Below are 27,056 nucleotides of genomic sequence, written 5' to 3'. Positions count from 1 at the left end.
ATCTGCTCATGAACTCCACGCAGAGAAACGCATTCAGATGGTGTTAAATGGTGTCCAGAGTTGTCATATTAAACGAGAAGCGGAGGTTTCGAATACTAATCGAGGTGAATATGTAGCATATCCTCGTTCATATTCAATCAGTCGAGATGTTTAGTTATGGCAGAAAGACGGTCTACTTTTAGCATAACTAGGGTGAAGAAGAACCGCGGCATGTCATATTTTGAAGACTGAATTTCACACAAAGATCCTCTTTGATAGTTTGACAGTTTTTTCCAATAAGCTACCACTGTAATCTTTCTAAAATAATGAACTTTTTAACACCAAGGTAAAAATAGATCACTTTTGTAAGCTGACTTTGACATGCCTTCTATGTCAACAATGAAACTAAACAAAAATTCAGCCTAAACATTAATGTAATACAGCAATTAATGTACACTGTACTCCTGATAGATACAGAACCGTAACCTTGATTCGTGGATAACCTTGATTCGTGGATCGCGGTAATTATCATGCTATCTCTTAAATTAAGTCTTGTATGACATCATGAAGCGGGACTTTTGATGTACACACAGTGCCACGTCTCGCTGACAAAAGTGTTCTGAATCTCTGCATTACACGTAACTACACTAAATCTAATTGTCCTGCACTGAGATAAATAGCCCAAGATCACTAATGCCACTAATAACAAATTTCATTTTTACAAAATGTCAAGTAAAAAAGATACCTGTTAGCACCAACCTTTCTCATATCTCGTCACCTGCTTTCCTAGGCGTCAATACTTACTGCAATGGGCTGTCGTACATAGTGATATAAAGTAACCGACTATGTAATCCATGAAACAAGGTGACGTCACATTTTGTGTGATGGGTGAATGGGTGATGATTGCAATTAATTAAAAATGGCTTCGGTAAACAAACGTTTCATTCACGAGTGGGATATTAGGCATTTTCAATTTGCATGTATTCATTCCGTACCAGTTAAGTAGCCAGGCAATACAGCTGATATGGATTTTCGGCCCAAGGGCTCATATGCTTGATATATGCATTTTCAGCTCGGGTGGACAATATGGACATATGCGGACAGCCAGTATATATTGTATGTGCAAAATGGTCCATATTATTCATAAGTTTATGACAATACATAAGACAATATATAGTTGCTTGACCTGAGATTTATTATGAACAAACAATTTCTCTCCAGAATGTCACTGACTGCAACAGACACCAAGACACTGCAGTACCTGCTGAAGGTGTCAAAACCTGCCCATGATCCACTGGTGACTTTAGCTGGTGTGACAGCCATCTTTGAGTTTGTCAGATCGACAGATGACAAAAAAGTTGTGCAATGGATGTTGGAGGAAGGTCTGGCTGATATATTGGTCAGCTGCTTGGACACCTGGAAACCACAGGGCAACAGCCAGGACATACACAGTGTTCTTGTGTTGGTCACACTGGAACTCACCCACCATCTTTCATCCATACCTCACATGCTTCCGCAACAAATGATGACAGGCAGATTTTACACATCGCTACTTCATTTAGTAAACACGAAAGGAGAATTTTTCAGATTCTCTGATGAGTTTCAAAAAACGTTTTGCTTCTTAACACAAAGAAAACAGCTCATTGCAAATGTAGTCAAGGAGAGAGTTGATGGAGATGTTAAACATCATCTTGGAAACGTTCTAAAATATCCCGTAGATCTTCCTGGGTGTGTGTACAGATGCAGCTGCTTCGACACCAGTGAGGAGACGGACATCAACATCACACAACAGCTAATAAGTGAAGGTCTAGCCTGGCCCAACTTAGACACACAGGAAGAAGCTCTACAGAACTGGACAGATGTGGTTATTACCCAGTATCTCGGGGATCAGTACTTCTTTGCTCTACTTGGTGAAGCAGCCATCAGACAGGCAGCTGCCATCAAGTCCATCATAGAAAACGAGAAGGGTGATCTGAAAGCTGCATCTATCGAGGTCAGAAAGATTGTGCTTGTGCTTGCATTTCGAGATGGGCAACAGGAGTATGTGCGAGGTCAGGTTGTCAGCCATGTTGGAGAATGGGTGACGGTGATGATGCTGGACTATGGTGGGGTGAGGGAGGTTCAGCTGCTGGATGTCTTCGAGTTGCCGTCTGCTCTCAGTCTCATGTACTTCCCAGCCCAGGTCTCCCTGTGCTACCTGGCAGGTTGGTTACACTCTTACTGACAAGAAACCTGTACTGAAACACGGGGCTTGTGAAGTCAATGAGTAGCAAATTAATCACAGAATTCTAATCCCGTTAGAAACACATGGGCAACCAGTTTGATGCATATAATTTCTCAAAGAGATCCTTCATATTACGATAAATGAAAAACTATATTTTAAAACTTTGTGTTTTATTTTAAGCTCTTGAAAAAAATGGATAAAACCTGAAATCATACAGAAAATATAAATGGGCAATAGGCCATGTTTATGATATATATATACTTCTGATTAAATATGTTTGTAGTAGTAGCTGAAGTTAATTTGTTATTGTTGTGTAGGTGTGCGTGCACCGGCCTGTGATGTTAACACCATGCAGTTGGCCCTGGCATCAATGTGTAACCTCATCCGCTACTGTGTCGCATCAGGTGAGTAACCTCATCTGTTACTGTGTCTCATCAGGTGAGTAACCTCATCCGCCACTGTGTCTCATCAGGTGAGTAACCTCATCTGTTACTGTGTCTCATCTACTGTGGGTGAGTAACCTCATCCGCTACTGTGTCTCATCACGCCGGGTGAGTAACCTCATCTGTTACTGTGTCTCATCGGGTGTAACCTCAGTAATCTGTGTAACCTCATCCGCTACTGTGTCTCATCAGGTGAGTAACCTCATCTGTTACTGTGTCTCATCAGGTGAGTAACCTCATCTGTTACTGTGTCTCATCAGGTGAGTAACCTCATCCGCTACTGTGTCTCATCAGGTGAGTAACCTCATCTGTTACTGTGTCTCATCAGGTGAGTCACCTTATCTGTTACTGTGTCTCATCAGATGAGTCACCTTTCTGTTACTGTGTCTCATCAGGTGAGTCACCTTATCTGTTACTGTGTCACATCAGGTGAGTCACCTTTATCTGTTACTGTGTCTCATCAGGTGAGTCACCTTTTCTGTTACTGTGTCTCATCAGGTGAGTCACCTTATCTGTTACTGTGTCATCAGATGAGTCACCTTTTCTGTTACTGTGTCACATCAGATGAGTCACCTTTTCTGTTACTGTGTCTCATCAGGTGAGTCACCTTATCTGTTACTGTGTCACATCAGATGAGTCACCTTTTCTGTTACTGTGTCTCATCAGGTGAGTAACCTTATCTGTTACTGTGTCTCATCAGGTGAGTCACCTTATCTGTTACTGTGGCTCATCAGGTGAGTCACCTTATCTGTTACTGTGGCTCATTGGGTGAGTCACCTTATCTGTTACTGTGTCTCATCAGGTGAGTAACCCACCCAATCACTCACTAAAACCTGAACTATAAAATTGTCAGCGACATTCACCCAGTGGTACCTTATATATCTAGGATATATCCCCTTGTTATACCCCCGCTACAAAGTAACGGGGATATATAGCGTTCATTCTGTCCGTCCGTGCGTCCGTCCCGAAACTTTGTCCGGAGCATATCTCTTAAAGTTTACATGCTAGGTTCACCAAACTTCACACACATGCTAATCATTACCCATTGATGTGCCTTTTGCTATTATAAAGGTTTTTCAGAATTTTGTTTTTTTGCTGTTTCCATGGAAATACGACTTAGTGCCAAATGTGTTTGATGGTTTTGTCCGGAGCATATCTCTTAAAATTTGCATGCTAGGTTCACCAAACTTCACACACATGCTAATCATTACCCATTGATGTGCCTTTGCTATTTTAATTTTTTTTCAGAATTTTTTTTTTTTTTGCTGTTTCCATGGAAACACGACTTAGTGCCAAATGTGTTTGATGGTTTTGTCCGGAGCATATCTCTTAAAGTTTACATGCTAGGTTCACCAAACTTCACACACATGTTAATCATTACCCATTGATGTGCCTTTTGTTATTTTAAATTTTAAATGTGTGCAACATGAGAGTCAGTAACATTCTTCACCAATGTCCACTTGATTGTGTGCAACATGAGTCAGTGACATTCTTCATCTATGTCCACTTCATTGTGTGCAGCATGAGAGTCAGTAACAATCTTCACCAAAGTCCACTTCATTGTGTGCAACATGAGACAGTCAAGTTCAGTTGTATGTCAGGTTTCCACGGAAAACAAAAAAAAATAATGTTTCCATAAATTATTACTGTAATCAGTACATGGCAAAACTATTATCTAACATGTATATAAGTTTAGTAGAGTCAAGGAGAAAGTCTTGTGAGCTGCTGATCCTTGTCACATTATATATATCAATATCAGTCATTTCCATGTCCCAAAGTGGGAAGCGGGGGTATGTGAGCTGTGCTCACTTCTACACTTGTTTTCAGGGTTGACTTTGTTGAAGACAGATTGTTGTTTGACATACTTGCTGCGGGTCCTGCGGTGTCCGGACTCCAGCCTGGTGCTGCAGACTCTCCGCGTCATCAACAACCTGGCCACCAACCCTCGCACCGACCAGACTCTGTTCGAACCAGTTCTCCTCGACCTTCTCGGTAAGCATACCAACTCCCCGTCACCAGCACTCCTACCACCTTCTGTACCACTATACCACCACCTGTACCACCTTCTGTACCACTGTACCACCTTCTGTACCACTATACCACCACCTGTACCACCCACCTTCTGTACCACTGTCCTGCCATCTGTACCACTATACCACCACCTGTACCACCTTCTGCACCACTATACCACCACCTGTACCACTATATCACCACCTGTACCACTTTCTGTACCACTATACCACCACCTGTACCACCTTCTGTACCACTATACCACCTTCTGTACCACTGTCCTGCCATCTGTACGTCTATATCACCACCTGTACCACTTTCTGTACCACTATACCACCACCTGCACCACTATACCACCACCTGTACCACTAAACCACCTTCTGTACCACTGTCCTGCCATCTGTACCTCTATATCACCACCTGTACCACTTTCTGTACAACTATACCTCCACCTGTACCACTATACTACCACCTGTACCACCTTCTGTACCACTATACCACCTTCTGTACCACTATACCACCATCTGTACCACTATATCACCACCTGTACCACCTTCTGTACCTCTATATCACTACCTGTACCACCTTCTGTACCACTATACCACCACCTTATGTACCACTATACCACCTTCTGTACCACTGTCCCAAGCATCTGTACCTCTATATCACCACAATCCGCGACCACTTTCTCTGTACCACTACCATACCACCACCTGTTCAAAATTCCTATACCACCACCTTCTATACCATCAACTATACCACCATCTGTACCACTTTCTGTACCACCTATACCACCTCTCTGTACCACTATATCAACCTGTACCACCTTCTCTGTACCCACTATACCACCATCTTATGTACCACCTATACCACCTCTATACCACCACTGTCCTCACCATCTGTACCTCTATATATCACCACCTGTACCACTTTCTGTACCACTATACCACCATCTGTACCACTATACCACCTTCTGTACCACTATACCACCATCTGTACCACCTTCTGTACCACTATACCACCTTCTATACCACTATACCACCTTCTATACCACTATACCACCTTCTGTACCACTATACCACCATCTGTACCCACCTTCTGTACCACTATTACTATACCACCATCTGTACCACTATATACCACCACCTGTACCACCTTCTATCACCAGCTGGTACCCACCTTCTGTACCACTATACCACCATCTGTACCCACCTTCTGTACCACTATACCCACCATCTGTACCCACTATTTGTATCTGCACCACCTTCTGCACCTCTATACCACTTTCTGTACCACTATACCAACGTCTGTACCACTTTCTGTACCACTATACCACCATCTGTACCACCTTTTGTACCACTATACCACCTTCTGTACCACTTTCTGTACCACTATACCACCATCTGTACCACTTTCTCTACCACTATACCACCTTCTATACCATTATACCACCTTCTATACCACTATACCACCATCTGTACCACCTTCTGTACCACTTTCTGTACCACTATACCACCATCTGTACCACTTTCTGTACCACTATACCACCTTCTATACCACTATACCACCACCTGTACCACCTTCTGTACCACTATACCACCTTCTGTACCACTATACCACCATCTGTACCACTATATCACCACCTGTACCACCTTCTGTACCTCTATATCACTACCTGTACCACCTTCTGTACCACTATACCACCACCTTAGGTACCACTATACCACCTTCTCTACCACTGTCCTGCCATCTGTAAATCTTTATGCATTCACCACCTGTACCAATTTCTTCACCTGTACCTTCTCTAACACCACCTGTACCCACCTTCTGTACCACTATACCACCTTCTGTACCACTGTCCTGCCATCTGTACCTCTATATCACCACCTGTACCACCTTCTGTACCACTATACCACCACCTGCACCACTATACCACCACCTGTACCACTATACCACACTGTCCTGCCATCTGTACCTCTCTATCACTACCTGTACCACCTTCCCTACCACTATATCACTACCTGTACCACCTTCCCTACCACTATATCACCACCTGTACCACTATACCACAACCTGTACCCACCTTCTGTCTAATTGTACCACCACCTTCTGTACCACTATATCCCCACCTGTACCACTATACCACCATCTGCACCACCCTCCTGCACTACTCATACCACACCATCTGTACCACTATACCACCTTCGGTAACCACTCATACCACCATCTGTACCACCTTCTGTACCCACTATATACCACCTTTCTGCACTAATCACTTTTTCACCAGCTGTACCACTTTATGCCACCTTCTGTACCCACTATACTCACCTTCTAAAACACTCACATACACCACCATCTGTAATTTTCTGTAAATTCACCCTATACTCATCTTCTGTACTAATTTACACCTACCATCTCTGTACCGACCTTCTGTGCCTACTGAATCCTGAAAACACTGAGATCACCATCTCTGTGCCTACCTTATGTACCACTATACCACCTTTCTGTACCTTTGACTATAATTTCACCTCATCTGTATTAAACTTCTGTACCACTATGCTCTGGCCCTCTATACCCACCTGTCCGTCCCTATGTCACTTAAAACCCACCCACTGTACCACCTTCAGCCCACGGAGTAGCCTACCCTTCACCACTTTCTGTATTCTTGATGTTTCACCATCTGTACCTACTTTGTACCACTTGAGGTTCTACTCACTGGTACCATTTCTATGTTCTGGGCTATTCCAGCTCTACTACGCCCACTGGCCCAGCCTCCACCACCATCTAGCTCATCCCATCCAAATAACGACCAACTTCTGTACCAATGAAACAACTTTATACCACTCATACCACCTTCATACCACACCTTCTAAAATGTACCAGGCCACCATTCTAAACACCTGTGCCCACTTATACCACCTTTCGGGAACCACTTCACCAACTTATGTCACTTTGCCCCACCAAAATAATATATCAACATTCCAAAATGAGATACCACCATCTTAAACAATTGTCAATTTGTATCACCACCCAAATAAGATGACAATGATAAATACCTTTCATCAATGAGGGAATGTTCATCGAACAATCTTTCGAAATTAATTTGAATAATCTTCAAATTGAATTTTTCACTGGCTGTACTGAATTGAATAATCTTCAAATGATACTGATCTTCTGAAACACAGAATCAACATCTGTAAGGAAACCTGAAATACTGAAATGTTCCTTCTGAATGTTTTGAATGCCTGAATTAAAAGCCGTCTCTGAAATGTTTGTACTGTCTTCGTGTTCATTTGTACCACCATTCCAGTCGACCGGGAAATCACTTGAAATATCCTAAACTGAATATATCAACATGAAAATATAACACCATTCACTGAATTTTCAAACAATTATATCACCTTCTAAATAATTATACCACCACCGTACCGAATTTATTCACTAGCTGAATGGAATCTTTTGTACCACTTATACCAAATCATCTCGAACAGTACCTTCAATGATTTTATACCACCTTCAAATCAATTTTTCGTTCAAAGGAAATGAATATACCAGTCTCTGAAAATTGTCCAGGTCACAGTCTCTGTAACTGACAAAACCGAATGACCAACCAACAACTTAAACACTTATGAATCTCATACCAATTATGTTCATTCCAAAGAATCCTTCCTAAACCACCAGTTTGTACCATCATACTTGTTCTATTCAGCTCGAATTTTCTTCAGGCCTCTTATACCACCTATTCAGGTCGACTTTCGAAAATGAATTTGCACACCAATTCGAGGCTCAATATATTTCATGAATCGGTAATGCAATCTTTCTGAAATTACGAGGGTCATCAGATCTTGTAACGCACTCTTCGTGCCCATTATGGCTCACCGATTCAGGTCACCCTTTCGGGAACACTGAGGTCATCTTCGAATTCATTTGAGTATCACCATTCGAAATTAAATTTCTCGAAATACCGAGGGTCGCATTCTCTGGCGTCACTGAGGTCAATTTCTATTCACTTTATATCACATTCAGGGTTGATCTCTGAAATGTAATTTGAGGATCTCGAATGTAATTTCTTCGAAATTTCTATATCAATGATTCGTACTGCATTTCTTTCTTGAAAATGCACTTATAATACCCTCTCATGGAGGTCTACTATACCGGCTATTCCAGGCCCTTCTGAAATACTGAGACAATGATTCTGTACCACCCTCGGAAATACCTACCCATTCAGGCCCATTCCTTCTGTACCCATTTATACCATCGATTCGTACCACGACTAAATTTAGGCTGAACACTTATAATACCTGACCCAGGTTCTCTGTACCACTTATACCACCTCTGTACCTAATTAAACACCTGTACCACTTTGACAATGATGAACACCGGTACCACCGATACCACTGACACCTGAACAATCTTCTGTACTTATACCATGTTCCAGCCACCACTATGTTTGTCTTCTGTGTTCTTCTGAATTGTCTTTCAAATTACCAAACCACCATTCAGGGCCTTCAGTACCACTTATACCTGTCTTCTAAAATTAATATACTGTTCATCTGTTCTCAACTTTGAAAATACTTTCTGTACCACCATACCACCATCCGGTACCACTTTCAAATCACCATACCAAATTTCAGTAACACTGAAAATGTATCCTGTACTGTCTTCAAACAATTTCATAATGAATCCTTCGAACACCATACCTGTTCACCCCAAATGAATATGATCACCGAACTGAACAATCTTCTGTAAATTTTATATCACTGGTTCCAAAATGAATCTTTCAAATTATGGACGAACTTGAAAATTTATAACACCCTTCACACCTGTCCCGCCATTCTGTAAATTTTATATCACCCACCGAAATGAACTCTTTCAAAATTAATGTTCCACCGAAAACAGATCTTTCTGAAATACTGAGAATCTTCGGGAAATTACCTGTCCCAAATATCCAGCACCTCTGAGACAACACCAAACAATCTCTGTACCGAATTATACTGTTCGACCAAAATGAATGATGCATCACCACCCTGTAACAATATACCACACCGGGTCCCCAAATATCAAATTTCATCACTACCCGAACACCCTCTCCCACCACCATTTGTACCACCTTGAAACAGCCTTTCCTCTACCACCAGACCTACCACCCAAACACCATACCGAACAACCCGGAACACCCTCTGGCCCTAAAGGAAATGCCCTCAAAATAATGAGATCCCCGAAATCGAACACCATGTACCAATTTATCCGCAATCAATCTCTTCCTGCATCGGTTCTATACCAAACCATCCGGAACACTGATACCAACCTTCCGCGTACCACCGCATAAACATCCAAATTGTCTCTGTACCACGAACAAATCCTTCGCAACCAACTTTTTTCACCACCACCATGCCACCCTTCGGAAATTACCATAACAAATCTTCAAAATGGAATACAAACATTCAAAATGACCCTCTGAAACACCGCATAACAACCTTCATACCACCTTGAATACCACCCATTCCAGCCCACCCTGGTCACCAGGTCACCGTCTTCTGTACCACCATACCACACCATCAAACACACCTTAGCTTTTGCACCACCTTTCTCTCGAGTAATTCATCTATACCCACCATCTGTACCACCTTCTGTACCACTCATACCACCTTTCTGCACCACTTCTTTTCACCAGCTGTACCACTCATACCACCTTCTGTACCACCATACCCACCTTCTATACCACTATACCACCTTCTATACCACTCAAACCACCACCTGTACCACCTTCTGTACCACTATACCACCTTCTGTACCACTTTCTGTACCTCTATACCACCATCTGTACCACTTTCTGTACCACTATACCACCACCTATACCACTATACCACAATCTGTACCACTATACCACCATATGTACCACCTTCTGTACCACTATACCACCATCTGTACCACTTTCTGTACCACTGTACCACAATCCACACCACTTTCTCAAACCATTATACCACCTTTATACCACCATACCACCTTCTACCACCACTATACCACCTCTGCACCACCATACTACCATACCACCATCTGTACCACCTTCTGTACCACTATACCACCTTCTGCACCACTTTCTGTACCACTATACCACTTTCTGCTCCACTGTACCACTATACCACCATCTGTACCGATATACCACCATCTGTACCACCTTCTGTACCACTATACCACCACCTGTACCACTTTATCACCAGCTGTACCACCTTCGGTACCACTATACCACCATCTGTACCACCTTCTGTACCACTATACCACCTTCTGCACCACTTTTTCACCAGCTGTACCACTATACCACCTTCTGTACCACTATACCACCTTCTGTACCACTAAACCACCATCTGTACAACCTTCTGTACCACTATACCACCTTCTATACCACTATACCACCATCTGTGCCACCTTATGTACCACTATACCACCTTCTGTACCACTATACCACCATCTGTACCACCTTCTGTACCACTATACCACCTTCTGCACCACTATATCACCAGCTGTACCACTATACCACCATCTGTACCACCTTCTGTACCACTATACCACCTTCTGTACCACTATACCACCACCTGTACCAATTTATCACCAGCTGTACCACCTTCGGTACCACTATACCACCATCTGTACCACCTTCTGTACCACTATACCACCTTCTGCACCACTTTTTCACCAGCTGTACCACTATACCACCTTCTGTACCACTATACCACCTTCTGTACCACTAAACCACCATCTCTACCACCTTATGTACCACTATACCACCTTCTATACCACTATACCACCATCTGTACAACCTTCCGTACCACTATACCGCCTTCTGTACCACTATACCACTATCTGTACCACTTTCTGTACCTCTATACCACCATCTGTACCACTTTCTGTACCACTATACCACCACCTATACCACTATACCACAATCTGTACCACCTTCTGTACCACTATACCACCATCTGCACCACCTTCTGTACCACTATACCACCATCTGTACCACCTTCTGTACCACTATACCACCTTCTGTACCACTATACCACCATCTGTACCACCTTCTGTACCACTATACCACCTTCTATACCACTATACCACCTTCTATTCCACTATACCACAATCTGTACGACCTTCTGTACCACTATACCACCTTCTGTACCACTTTCTGTACCTCTATACCACCATCTGTACCACTTTCTGTACCACTATACCACCTCCTATACCACTATACCACAATCTGTACCACCTTCTGTACCACTATACCACCATCTGCACCACCTTCTGTACCACTATACCACCATCTGTACCATCTTCTGTACCACTATACCACCATCTGCACCACTATATCACCAGCTGTACCACTATACCACCATCTGTACCACCTTCTGTACCACTATACCACCTTCTGTACCACTAAACCACCACCTGTACCACTTTATCACCAGCTGTACCACCTTCGGTACCACTATACCACCATCTGTACCACCTTCTGTACCACTATACCACCTTCTGCACCACTTTTTCACCAGCTGTACCACTATACCACCTTCTGTACCACTATACCACCTTCTGTACCACTAAACCACCATCTGTACTACCTTCTGTACCACTATACCACCTTCTATACCACTATACCACCATCTGTACCACCTTATGTACCACTATACCACCTGTACCACTATACCACTATCTGTACCACCTTCTGTACCACTATACCACCTTCTATACCACTATACCACCTTCTATACCACTATACCACCATCTGTACCACCTTCTGTACCACTATACCACCTTCTGTACCACTTTCTGTACCCCTATACCAACATCTGTACCACTTTCTGTACCACTATACCACCACCTATACCACTATACCACCTTTTGTACCACTATACCACCATCTGTACCACATCTTCTGTACCACTATACCACCATATGTACCACTTTCTGCACCATTATACCACCTTCTATACCACTATACCACCTTTTATACCACTCAAAACCACCATCTGTACCACAATCTTCTTACCACTATACCACACCATCTGTACCCACTTTCTGTACCACTATACCACCATCTGTACCCACTTTCTGCTCCACTGTACTCACTATACCACCATCTGTACCACTATACCACCATCTGTACCCCACCTTATGTACCACCATACCACCTTTCTGTACCACTCTATACCACCATCTGTACCCACTTTCTGTACCACCATTCCACCATCTGTGCCCACTATACCACCTTCTGTACCACACTATACCACCATCTGTACCACTTTCTGTACCACTATACCACCTTCTGTACCACTTTCTGTACCTCTATACCACCATCTGCACCACCTTCTGTACCACTATACCACCATCTGTACCACCTTCTGTACCACTATTATACTCATAATCTTTTCTGTACCACTATACCACCATCTGTACCCACCTTCTGTACCACTTTCATACCACCTTCTATACCACTATACCACCTTCTATTCCACTATACCACAATCTGTAATGACCTTTCTGTACCTTCACTATACCACCTTCTGTACCACTTTCTGTACCTCTATACCACCATCTGTACCACTTTCTGTACCACTATACCACCTCCTATACCACTATACCACAATCTGTACCACCTTCTGTACCACTATACCACCATCTGCACCACCTTCTGTACCACTATACCACCATCTGTACCATCTTCTGTACCACTATACCACCATCTGCACCACTATATCACCAGCTGTACCACCTTCTGTACCACTATACCACCTTCTATACCACTATACCACCTTCTATACCACTATACCACCATCTGTACCACCTTCTGTACCACTATACCACCTTCTGTACCACTTTCTGTACCCCTATACCAACATCTGTACCACTTTCTGTACCACTATACCACCACCTATACCACTATACCACCTTTTGTACCACTATACCACCATCTGTACCACTTTCTGTACCACTATACCACCATATGTACCACTTTCTGCACCATTATACCACCTTCTATACCACTATACCACCTTTTATACCACTAAACCACCATCTGTACCACCTTCTTTACCACTATACCACCATCTGTACCACTTTCTGTACCACTATACCACCATCTGTACCACTTTCTGCTCCACTGTACCACTATACCACCATCTGTACCACTATACCACCATCTGTACCACCTTATGTACCACTATACCACCTTCTGTACCACTATACCACCATCTGTACCACTTTCTGTACCACCATTCCACCATCTGTACCACTATACCACCTTCTGTACCACTATACCACCATCTGTACCACTTTCTGTACCACTATACCACCATCTGTACCACCTTCTGTACCGCTATGCCACCTTCTGTACCACCTTCTGTACCACTATACCACCTTCTATACCACTATACCACCTTCTATACCACTATACCACCTTCTGTACCACTTTCTGTACCACTATACCACCATCTGTACCACCTTCTGTACCACTATATCACCTTCTGTACCACTATACCACCACCTGTACCACTTTATCACCAGCTGTACCACCTTCGGTACCACTATACCACCTTCTGTACCACTATACCACCATCTGCACCACCTTCTGCACCACTATACCACCTTCTGTACCACTATACCACCTTCTGTACCACTTTCTGTACCACTATACCACCATCTGTACCACCTTTTGTACCACTATTCCACCTTCTGTACCACTATACCACCATCTGTACCACTTTCTCTACCATTATACCACCTTCTATACCACTATACCACCATCTGTACCACTATACCACCTGTACCACTTTCTGTATGACTATACCACCATCTGTACCACTATACCACCTTCTATACCACTATACCACCATCTGTACCACCTTCTGTACCACTATACCACCTTCTATACCACTATACCACCTTCTATACCACTATACCATCTTCTGTACCACTTTCTGTACCACCATCTGTACCACCTTCTGTACCATTATATCACCTTCTGTACCACTTTACCACCACCTGTACCACTTTATCACCAGCTGTACCACCTTCGGTACCCCTATACCACCATCTGTACCACCTTCTGTACCACTATACCACCAGCTGTACCACTATACCACCATCTGCACCACCTTCTGCACCACTATACCACCATCTGCACCACCTTTGGTACCACTATACCACCTTCTGTACCACTATACCGCCACCTATACCATCTTCTGTACCACTATACCACCTTCTGCACCACTATATCACCAGCTGTACCATCTTCTGTACACTATACCACCTTCTGTACCACTATATCACCAGCTATACCACCTACGGTATCACTATACCACCTTCTGCACCACTATATCACCAGTTGTTCCACCTTCTGTACCACTATACCACCTTCTGTACCACTATACCACCACCTGTACCACTATACCACCTTCTGTAACACTATACCACCACCTGTACCACTATACCACCTTCTGTAACACTATACCACCACCTGTACCACTATACCACCACCTGTACCACTATACCACCACCTGAACTACTAAATCACGGAAAATAAAGAAAAGATTGTACAGTGAAGGTTTTTCTGCATCTATTTTCCACGTTCCAGGCCCAAAAGAAATTATCAAAACATAGAGTTCTCTAAACCGTTAATTCACTTGCACAGGACTCTTGCATTGCCTGCAAGGAGTCTTAAAACTAAAAGTTAGGGGTCCTTGGGCCCCCCATGTTTATGAGTCGAGGTAAAAGCCTGAATTAGCCTCAAGTTGAATTAACATGTCAGGTTGGATCCTTAGTTTCAAAAGCACTGACATAGTTACTTTGCTGTGACATCATGTATAAGTGAGTAAAGAACATGTATTTTATGTTGATGGTTACAGAGCTCATGAAGAGTTTGCCACACCGGAGTTGGAGCATCAACATGATGGAGGACATCAGCTACGTCTGCATGTCCTGCATCGCCAACATCCTCAGCTTCTCCAGGCACTACCGCTCTCTCTTTTACCAGAACGAAGGTCAGTGAGCCACAAATTTTGGATTTATTACCAAAATGTGAATTATACATATAACCGTGAATGTGAGATATACGTTTTATACAGTAAATATTTGATAGTTTGAAATTCCCATGAGAATCCTGTTTAGAATACATCCCCATTACTGTTATGTTCGATATATCAGTCACTGGTTTGTTTGGCCTGGTTAGATATTGTGTAGAATACACCCCATGCATTTTAATGATTGTCATAAGAGGCAACATTTATTACCAAAATGTGAATTATACATATAACCGTGAATGTGAGATATACGTTTTATACAGTAAATATTTGATAGTTTGAAATTCCCATGAGAATCCTGTTTATAATACATCCCCATTACTGTTATGTTCGTTATATCAGTCGCTGGTTTGTTTGGCCTGGTTAGATATTGTGTAGAATACACCCCATGCACTTTTAATGCTTGTCATAAGAAGCAACATAATTTGGTCATGTTCACATAGACACAGTGGCTTGACTATGCCATAGTTCCCAGTTTGTGATGTTGCTCATGATATAGATCACTAGGAATGTAATTATGGGGTGAGGTGAAATGGGGTTTAACGTCGTGCTTGAGAATATTTCGCTCATATGACGACGTGCATGCGAGTGTATGTGTATGTGCGGCTGCTTGTACTAGCCCAGACTTAAGCTGGTTTTATAGTGCTAGCCCACTCAGATATCATGCCGCAGTAAAGCATGAATACCCCACTCAGACACATTATACTGACTCCGAGCCGACCAGTCCTTGTTGTACCTATTAATGCCGAGCGCCAGACAGGGACCAACAAGTACTATATTTTAACGTCTTTTGGTATGACGCGGTCGGGGATCGAACCCCCGACCTTCTGCCCTCCGGGCGGACGGTCTAACCACTACACCACGGAGGCGGTCGAAATGTAATTATATGTAGAGGTCACTATACTATCCTATCCTGGTAGTACGAGTGCATACAATTCATGTTCCAGTACAGTACATCTTATAAACATATAAGTTTGGGGGCAACTAGCAAGTACTAGAGAATCTGTTTACAATTGGTTCATGAAGAGTGTCTGTTATTATTCTCATGATTTTACATCAATATAACTATTAACACTATAAAAATTAACTCATGATGAGTACATGTGGACGATTATACTGGTTAACCGGTATATTGCAATTCAAACTTCACAATACGATATATTGAGGTACACTTTTCGCAAATCGGTTCACCAGATACTATCGGTAATTTTCGTGATGTAGTCAAAACTACTAATAACATTTGTATTTCCTTTATATTCAGAGCTACAGATAACTTTTTTGGTCATTGAGTTATGTACTCGCTTGTGTTCATCTGAAATGGGTATCCTAATTTTCCTTTGAGTTACCTAATAAATTGTACCCACCTCAGTGAAACTCAATTGGGTATTTTGCCATTTTCCATTAATTGTTAAAAATATAATAAAGTTTAAAAGTTGGTTTACGTGTTTGTTCTTTATATTTGATCTGTAATATGAGAAGTTGCCAAGTTCATATCCTGAAATAGAACCTCTCAATATACCTCAGTTATTTTTATCTATCCACCGGTACGCAAACTAAGATTTGACATTAATGTGTGTATGCATTTAAGATGAAATTTATTGAGTATTTTCAAGAATTCAAGCGTACTTGTACGCAATAGACATATTAGGAATTGAGTTTTCACATAAATATTAGCGTAATGTACGCAGATACATAGCTTATCTGTACCTCTGTACCTCTGTATTATTATTATACATTCTAATTCAACTTAGTATGTAACACGAGTTCTGATTGGTCAATGCTATAAATTTCCGACCGTATAATCAGCATATACGGTCGCAATTTGAAAACCGATTCACCGAAACCTTTGAATGTATCCCTACACTATTGGGGTAACGCTGTTTCGCAGGATATTGTCATTTGCAGAAGCCATTGGTCAATTAACTCCCCTATCCAGCTAAAAAGGGTGGAATTTGTGTTAAAAAAGACAAAACAGTATCATGAATTTAATTTTAAGTTCAAACAACTTACTCGCAACAGGCTGTTGACCCAACACTGTTAGATCATGAAACAAGGTTTATGACGTCATAATGAACTGCTATGACGTCATTTGACAACAGAACTGATAATGGCCCGTAGTTGAGGAATCAGCGGGCCTCTCATTTCTGTAACTAGAGGGCGGTTTCATCATAATACCGGCCCATTTTATCTATATAATACTATGATCTATTCATCATTGTCAAATTTAGTCTGTGTGCACATAATAAACGCGTGTGTAGTTTGAAAAGGGAACTACTTTCTCTGGCGATGGTGTGTTGAAGGAGTGATATGATTAACCTTTGACCTAGAGGAACTTTGACCTGGTTTAAATAATGAATTTCTTTCACTTAAAAACAGCGTGAAAACGAAAGTTGAATTAGAATTATTTTATTTGATATTTAGTTAGTCATTGAATGCAATTATATGAATAACATTCTCAAAACTATTAATTAGGGGATAACGTCCCCAATTCGTCAAACACAGTACAGTTATCCCCTAATTAATAGTTTTGAGAATGTTTATTGGTCATATAATTGCATTTGCGTGACTTTTAACAAATATCAAATAAAAAAATAGATTGGTACTGGCACTCATAAGAATAAACAAACCAAAATGGCGGACGTCGCTGCAGACGCTTTTTCTAAATTCAAAATTTTAGAGCGAAGTCTTCAATTTGGAAATATTTTCAATTGATCTTTTGCACAATCAAATCTGAGTCCTGACAGTGGCCAGTGGCATTGTTTCAAAAGAAAAGAGTAATTTCATTACCTTAACCCATGTGTTACACTTTCACAATATATCACAATATATCGCAATACGAAAATTTTGGCTATACCCAACCTAGTGATGAGTAATGAATGGTATGTATTGCTGTACAGGAGTTGTAAATGAATGTATTGTGATATACGATACAATATTGCCATAGTGTTATGCACTATCACTTGCTATTGTATTTGTCCCAAACATTTGTTGTGTATATGTGGGTGTTGTACGCACACTGAGGTTTGCATGCTAACTGCCTCTCTCCTTCAGGATTGTCAACTGTACTACAAATCCTGGTTGGCTACAAACCATTAAAGCCTGTATCCAGGATAGGCACTCAGCTCCTGCGCAATTTCCTGTATGTGACAGAGGTGAAGGTCACACAACAACGGCCGTCAGGTGGTGTTGTCCCAAAGGCTGACATGTGAGTTGACAGCTTCATTTGTAATGAAGTATTTTTCCAAATAAAATTGATTATAAACAATGCTGTATCAAATTAGAAATATCTTTTTGGAAAAATAGGGATGCAGTGTATTAGAATTCCTGTGGTTCCATAGGGAGACAACTTAATATGTAAGTGAGTAAGATTTTACGCCGCTTTTAGCAATTTTCCAGCAATATGATGGCGGGTGACACCAGATATGGGCTTCTCACATTGTACCGATGTGGGGAACTGAACCCGGGTCACGGTGTGACAGAGGCGGTGGGGTAGCCCAGTGGTTAAGGCGTTCGCTCATCATGCTGAAGACCTGACTTCGATTCCCCACATGGGTACAATGTGTGAAGCCCATTTCTGGTGTCCCCCGCCGTGATGTTGCTGGAATATTGCCAAAAGCGGCATAAAACCAAACTCACTCACTCACGGTGTGACAAGCCAAAGCTTTTCCACTAGGCTACCCACCGCCCCCTTAAGTATGTAGTATTAAGTCAAGGATTTAGTCTTGCTCAGTAAAAGGGGAGAATCCATGGCAACCAGTATTTGCCTTTATAACCATCTACAAGTGGATGACAAACGCTCAGTTGTTCCAGGTGCGATGACCCGTGTCTCAGCATTTCATTCTTCCTGGCTGTCTTGTGTTGCTGTTAATTATGGACCATACCATTTCTGTAAGAGACTCAACATTCAGATTGGACTACTGTTTCTTTCCAGGCTAACTGCAGTAAGTACTAGACTGAACCGGTCAAAGAGTCCTCATTTGCCAGACTCCAGGTCAGAGGTAAGTAAATCAGTAGTAGACTCTGTGTGTGTGTGCGGCGTGCGTGCGTGCGCACACACATCTGTATCTTTCAGTGTTTGTGTGTGTGCATCTGTCTGTCTGTCTGTCAGTGAGTTTGTGTGTGCATCTGTCTGTCTGTCTGTCAGTGAGTATTTGTGTGTGTGCATCTGTCTCTCTGTCTGGTTGTAAGTCAGTGAGTGTTTGTGTGTGTGCATCTGTCTGTCTGTCTGTCTGGTTGTCAGTCAGTGAGTGTTTGTGTGTGTGTGTGCATCTGTTGGTCTGTCTGTCTGTCAGTCAGTGTTTGTGTGTGTGCATCTGTTGGTCTGTCTGTCTGTCAGTCAGTGTTTGTGTGTGTGCATCTGTTTGTCTGTCTGTCTGTCTGTCAGTGAGTGTTTGTCTGAGGCATGTCTGTGTGTGTGTCTGTCAGTGAGTGTGTCTGCCTGTCTGTCTATGAATGCCTGTATGTCTGTGTTTGTATGGGGTCAGTAAGTAAATATCTGGTAGTGTTTGTGTTTGTTTTTGGTTTTGTGTGTGTATATTACCCATGAAGGTCCGGGTAAGAATATTGATCTTCAGTAATCAATGCTTGTCGTTTGAGGCGACTAACAGCTCGCTGACTTGGTTGACACATGTCATCGGTTCCCAAGTGTGCAGATCGATGCTCCTCCAGTTGATTACTAGATTGTCTGGTCAAGACTCGATTATTTACAGACTGCCGCCACTCACTGTGTGTGTATATGTGCATGTCTGTCTGTCTGTGCTTGTGTGTGTCCATCTGCCAGTGCCACTCTCTGTCAGTGTGCCTGTGCATTTTGGACATACTGGGCAGTGTATGTGTTGTTTGGCAAATCATAAGATTTTGGTAGTTTGTTGTTCCATTTTGACGTAACGGCAGCATAGCCCCCTCACTTCCTATTCTTCACTATTTTACAGGGTGTCAGCTCCAGTGAGGAGGAGGGGAACACAAGAGAGGACCCGTCTGCTACGCATCATGTGTCCCCCACAAGAGGTGCAGGACTAGAAGGTCAGTCAGAGGCGTGGGGTGGGAGTGGGGGGTATTTTCGTGAAGGGAAGGGCATGGATAGGTGAAGGGATGACACGCATGTAAATTTTGCTGTCTAGCAATTTGTTTCTTGGTTTTTATGGATAGTACCAATGTTTACTTGATGAGTTGATTACTAGGGGTGAAACGGTACATTCTTACCACGGTATGGTACATATTCCGGTACAAGGCCTTCGGTACGGTTTGTTTCTGTTCGGTATATGAGATAGGATCATGATGCAGAAAATTGACATCTGGCAAAGAAATGCATAGATTTTGACAAAATGATTCAATTTCTGGACATTTTAGAAAAGGTTTAAAAAAGTAAATAAAGTGACGATATGAAAACCGAAAATACCAAATTTTTGGATTGCATTACGGTATACCGAACCGAAGGCAAAATGCCGCAGTTCTACTAATGCGGTATACTGTTTCACCCCTATTGAATACTGGAACTCTTGTTTCTGAAGATTCTTGACTCTAGGATATTCTTCTCATGTTATCATGGTTACAGATGGGGATGTTGTGGCCATCAATTCAGGAGAGATGCAGACTGCTCCAAATCGGCAGTACGTCTATGGTGAGTGGCATCGTCTTTGGTCATAATCAGTTCCAACCCATCAAGCATCAGTTATAACCCTGTATAAGTAACCCTTAACAGCATGTATTTTGTCAAATATATAGTGAAACTAGAAACAGAATAGCACCTAAATGGTTAAAAAAGGGTGGCACATTATTGAATATGGCAGCCATTTTGAAATCTAAGATGGTCGCCAATGCAATGATGGGAAAAAATGGAAACATTGCCTTTTGCATTGAGTGTAGTGATTGGTTTAAGAATATGTACATACTGTTGTTAATCTCCAATTGTTTTTAGCGAAAATGCATAATGCACTGGACTAATAGGTAACAAGGTCAGGCATCAGCTTTTGTCATAATTTAAGATTTCAGAGACTGACTGACCTTCTCCAGGTTAGACAACACTGGACTGATGGGACTGTTTTTATTCCAGGTTCTCAGGTGGATTTCGATAATGATCTGACACATGAAATCATACCCAACAAAGAGTTGTCTAAAGTTTCTAAAACAGCTGTTGCTGATGTTGTCTGTGGGATGCTGAACAGTAAGTCACTCACTCTTCTGCTCCTCACACTCATCAAACCACTCATTCTTTCACATCTCACTCATCCAAACACTCACTCATCCAACCACTCACTCACTCTCATCCAAACTCTCTCTCCAAACCCCATCCACTCACACTCACCCACCACTCACTCCTCATCTCCCATCCAAACACTCACTCACCCAACCACTCCCTCCTTAAACACTCACTCATCCAACCACTCACTCTCTCATCTAAACGCTCACTCACCCAACGACTCCCTCACTCCCTCATCTAAACACTCACTCACCCATCCACTCACTTACTCTCTCATCTAAACACTCACTCACCCAACCACTCACTCACTCACTCTCCCATCAAAACACTCATTCACCCAACCACTCCCTCACTCCCTCATCTAAACACTCACTCACCCATCCACTCACTTACTCTCTCATCTAAACAAACACTCACTCACCCAACCACTCACTCACTCACTCTCCCATCCAAACACTCATTCACCCAACCACTCCCTCACTCCCTCATCTAAACACTCACTCATCCATCCAACCACTCACTCTCTCATCTAAACACTCACTCAACAAACCACTCACTCACTCTCTCATCTAAACACTCATTCATCCAACCACTCACTCATCATCCAAAAATCTCACACATCCAAGCGCTCACTCACCCAACCACTCACTCATCCAACACTCTCTCATCCAACCACTCACTCACCCAACCACTCACTCATCCAAACACTCACTCATCCAAACACTCACTCATCCAAACACTCTCTCATCCAAACACTCTCTCATCCAACCACTCTCTCATCCAACCACTCCACTCATCCAAACTCACTCATCAAACCACTCCTCTCATCTCCTCTCATCCTAAACACTCAATCACCCAAACACTCACTCACTCTCTCTCATCTAAACACACAATCATCCAAACACTCACTCTCTCTCATCTAAACACTTCACTCACCAAACCACCACTCACTTAACACTCACTCCAACTACTGGCTCATCTAAACACTCACCACACACCAACCACTCACTCACTGGCCTCCAACCACTCTCATCCAAACACTTCACTCATCCAACCACTCACATCCTCTCATCTAAACGGCTCTCACCAACCACTCCATCATCCAACCTCTTCTCCTCATCCAAACACTCACTCATCCAAACACTCGCTCTCTCATCCAAACACTCTCATTCATCCAACCACTCCTCTACCCTCATCCAAACACTCACTCACCCAACTACTCACTCATCCAAACACTCACTCATCCAAACACTCACTCACCCAAACCACTCTTCCCTCACTCTCTCATCTAAACACTCTCTCACCCAACCACTCACTCACTCTCTCATCTAAACACTCACTCATCCATCCACTCACTCACTCTCTCATCTAAACACTCACTCACCCAACCACTCACTCACTCACCTCTCATCTAAACACTCATTCATCCAACCACTCACTCATCATCACAAACACCACACATCCAAAGCTCACTCACCCAACCACTCACTCATGCAACACTCTCTCATCCAACCACTCACTCAACCAACCACTCACTCTCATCCAAACACTCACTCATCCAAACACTCACTCATCCAAACACTCACTCACCCAAACACTCTCTCATCCAACCACTCTCTCATCCAACCACTCACTCATCCAAACTCACTCATCAAACCACTCACTCTCACCCTCTCATCTAAACACTCAATCACCCAAACACTCACTCACTCTCTCATCTAAACACACAATCATCCAAACACTCACTCTCTCATCTAAACACTCACTCACCAAAACACTCACTCACTCGCTCATCTAAACACTCACTCAACCAAACACTCACTCACTCACTCACTCATCCAAATACTCACTCATCCAACCATTCACCCTCTCATCTAAACACTCACTTACCCAACCACTCACTCACTCTCTCATCCAAACACTCACTCATCCAAACACTCTCTCATCCAAAAACTCTCGCATCCAACCACTCACTCATCCAAGCTTACTCACCCAACTACTCACTCATCCAAACACTCACTCATCCAACCACTCACTCTGGCTCTCTCATCTAAACACTCTCTCACCCAACCACTCACTCACTCTCTCATCTGAACACTCACTCATCCAACCACTCACTCTCATCTAAACACTCACTCACCCAACCACTGACTCACTCTCTCACTAAACACTCACTCACCCAACCACTCACTCACTCTCTCATCTAAACACTCACTCATCCAACCACTCACTCTCGCTCTCTCATGTAAACACTCACTCACTCATCCAAACACTCACTCCTCACTCCCTCACTCACTCACTCACTCATGCATGCTCTCGCTGCCTTCCCCAGGTCGTGGAGGTACAATCTACTTTGGAGTGTCTGAAGATCACATTGTCCGGGGCATGAAGATCAGTCGCAATGACCGAGACTCCTTTCGCCTGGGTGTTGACAATATGATCATGGATTGGATATCACCCCCTGTGTTGCACATCCAGTTTGAGCTAGTTTACACACCGGTCTTTACAGCCACGTACAGACCCCGGCACCAAACGACTACATCCAGGTGACAGATCTATACATTGTAGGTGAGTACATCCAGGTGACAGATCTATACATTGTAGGTGAGTACATCCAGGTGACAGATCTATACATTGTAGGTGAGTACATCCAGGTGACAGATCTGTATATTGTAGGTGAGTACATCCAGGTGACAGATCTATACATTGTAGGTGAGTACATCCAGGTGACAGATCTGTATATTGCAGGTGAGTACATCCAGGTGACAGATCTATACTTTGTAGGTGAGTACATCCAGGTGACAGATCTGTACTTTGTATATTGTAGTAGGTGAGTACATCCAGGTGACAGATCTATACATTGTAGGTGAGTACATCCAGGTGACAGATCTGTACATTGCAGGTGAGTACATCCAGGTGACAGATCAGTATATTGTAGGTGAGTACATCCAGGTGACAGATCTGTACATTGTAGGTGAGTACATCCAGGTGACAGATCAGTATATTGTAGGTGAGTACATCCAGGTGACAGATCTGTACATTGCAGGTGAGTACATCCAGGTGACAGATCAGTATATTGTAGGTGAGTACATCCAGGTGACAGATCTATACATTGTAGGTGAGTACATCCAGGTGACAGATCTATACTTTGTAGGTGAGTACATCCAGGTGACAGATCTATACATTGTAGGTGGGTACATCCAGGTGACAGATCTATACATTGTAGGTGAGTACATCCAGGTGACAGATCTATACTTGCAGGTGAGTACATCCAGGTGACAGATCTATACATTGTAGGTGAGTACATCCAGGTGACAGATCTATACATTGTAGGTGAGTACATCCAGGTGACAGATCTATACATTGTAGGTGAGTACATCCAGGTGACAGATCTATACTTTGTAGGTGAGTACATCCAGGTGACAGATCTGTACATTGTAGGTGAGGCAAAGTGGCGCAGACAAAATAGGAATGGAATAGGACATTTTGTGTTGTGTCTGCAATGGCAACAAGTTTTCTCAGAAACTACTGTAATTACATGAATGAAATTTTCCAAACTTATCTAATATACTTGTGAGGACTGAGTTCCTTGTGCAAATGCTGTTTTTGTGTTTACAGGCTGTCCTGATGGAGATTATCTTTCAATATGTCTGCTGTAAGCTTGTCCAAGAAATAACAAATGTCAATCAGATGAACATGGTTGTCTCATATTGCAGAGTTCAAAATTCCACCAAGTCGAGGTGCTCTCCACTCAACCAGCGGCAGGTGTCTGTACAGGTTCGGTACCCGAACACTCCCTCTCTCTACCAAGGTCAGTGTTATTGTGGATGATGAAGTAAGGGTGTGTGTTGCAGGAGGTGGTTGTGGATGATGAAGTAAGGGTGTGTGTTGCAGGTGGTGGTTGTGGTGGATGATGAAGTAAGGGTGTTTCTTGTCTGTTGCAGGAGGTGGTTGTTGTGGATGATGAAGTAAGGGTGTTGTTTGTCTGTTGCAGGAGGTGAGGGAGCTGGTTGTCATGGCTGAAGAAAATGTATATAAGGAGGAAATACTCAGTTGGAGACAGAAGTTAAAGAACCTGAAAGACAAGAAGCTCCAATCATGAATATACACATACACTTGTTTGTATTCTAGTGGGATAGAGGTGCAGATACAACCTCATATTTGTGTCCCAGTAGGATAGAGGTGCAGATACGATCTCATATTTGTGTCACAGTGGGGTAGAGGTGCAGATACGACCTCATGTTTGTGTCACAGTGGGGTAGAGGTGCAGATACGACCTCATGTTTGTGTCACAGTGGGGTAGAGGTGCAGATACGACCTCATGTTTGTGTCACAGTGGGAGTAGAGGTGCAGATACAACCACCAGTAGGATAGAGGTACAGATACGATCTCATATTTGTGTCACAGTGGGGTAGAGGTGCAGATACGACCTCATGTTTGTGTCACAGTGGGGTAGAGGTGCAGATACGACCTCATGTTTGTGTCAGTGGGATAGAGGTGCAGATTCGACCTCATGTTTGTGTCTCAGTGGGATAGAGGTGCAGATTCGACCTCATATTTGTGTCTCAGTGGGATAGAGGTGCAGATATGACCTCATGCTTTTGTCCCACCACTTGGTAATTGATTCAAAACTTTATACTGTACTTGGGTCTGAAATAAAATGTACTTTACTTTGTATAAGTCAACCTTTCATCCAAATCGAGTATGATATTTTCATGTTTTACAGTGTACATAGGCCTAAAATGGATTGCATTGAATTGGCATAATGGGCTCTCACTGACAAAACCTGCAAATAAATAACATGAATAATGATTTGATATACAAATCTTTCAATGTTTCATCCTAGGGCATTGTAACAACATGCTATGGTATCCTTGAAGACATTCTCAGGTGCCCACCTGGTGCTACTAAAAAATAAAATAATGAGTAAAATAAAACTAAAAAATATAATTGACCCACATACCCTATTTTTAAAAAGCATGTAATAAGAAACAGACATATTTTTTTGGCCCAATAAATTTCCTAATTTTCAATAAATTAAAGTCAAACAAATTTTGTGCTCTTCACTTCTCAAACAGAGACTGTTCACTCTGGGTTAATACAGGATGGAAAGTGACAATGGGGGAAATCACACT

At 42.6% G+C, this 27,056-nt stretch overlaps 1 protein-coding gene across 1 annotated transcript; it reads left to right on the top strand.

Moving 5' to 3' along the window:
- LOC124275855 lies at window positions 1-26,268 on the top strand. Its single transcript, XM_046711537.1, has 15 exons — window positions 1-104; window positions 1,201-2,183; window positions 2,521-2,607; window positions 4,474-4,638; window positions 15,549-15,683; window positions 18,774-18,927; window positions 19,654-19,720; window positions 20,654-20,744; window positions 21,277-21,342; window positions 21,775-21,885; window positions 24,254-24,467; window positions 24,619-24,629; window positions 24,824-24,895; window positions 25,638-25,732; window positions 25,916-26,268. The coding sequence occupies exons 2-15, from the start codon at window positions 1,202-1,204 to the stop codon at window positions 26,021-26,023; spliced, it is 2,358 nt and encodes a 785-aa protein (XP_046567493.1). The 5' UTR covers window positions 1-104; window position 1,201; the 3' UTR covers window positions 26,024-26,268.
- Window positions 26,269-27,056: the final 788 nt, after the last annotated feature.

The sequence above is a fragment of the Haliotis rubra genome, unplaced genomic scaffold (genome assembly GCF_003918875.1).
Source record: "Haliotis rubra isolate DU_JTF1 unplaced genomic scaffold, ASM391887v1 Scf203, whole genome shotgun sequence".
Classification (NCBI taxonomy): Eukaryota; Metazoa; Mollusca; class Gastropoda; order Lepetellida; family Haliotidae; genus Haliotis; species Haliotis rubra.
This window is presented reverse-complemented; position numbering and strand designations above follow the sequence as displayed.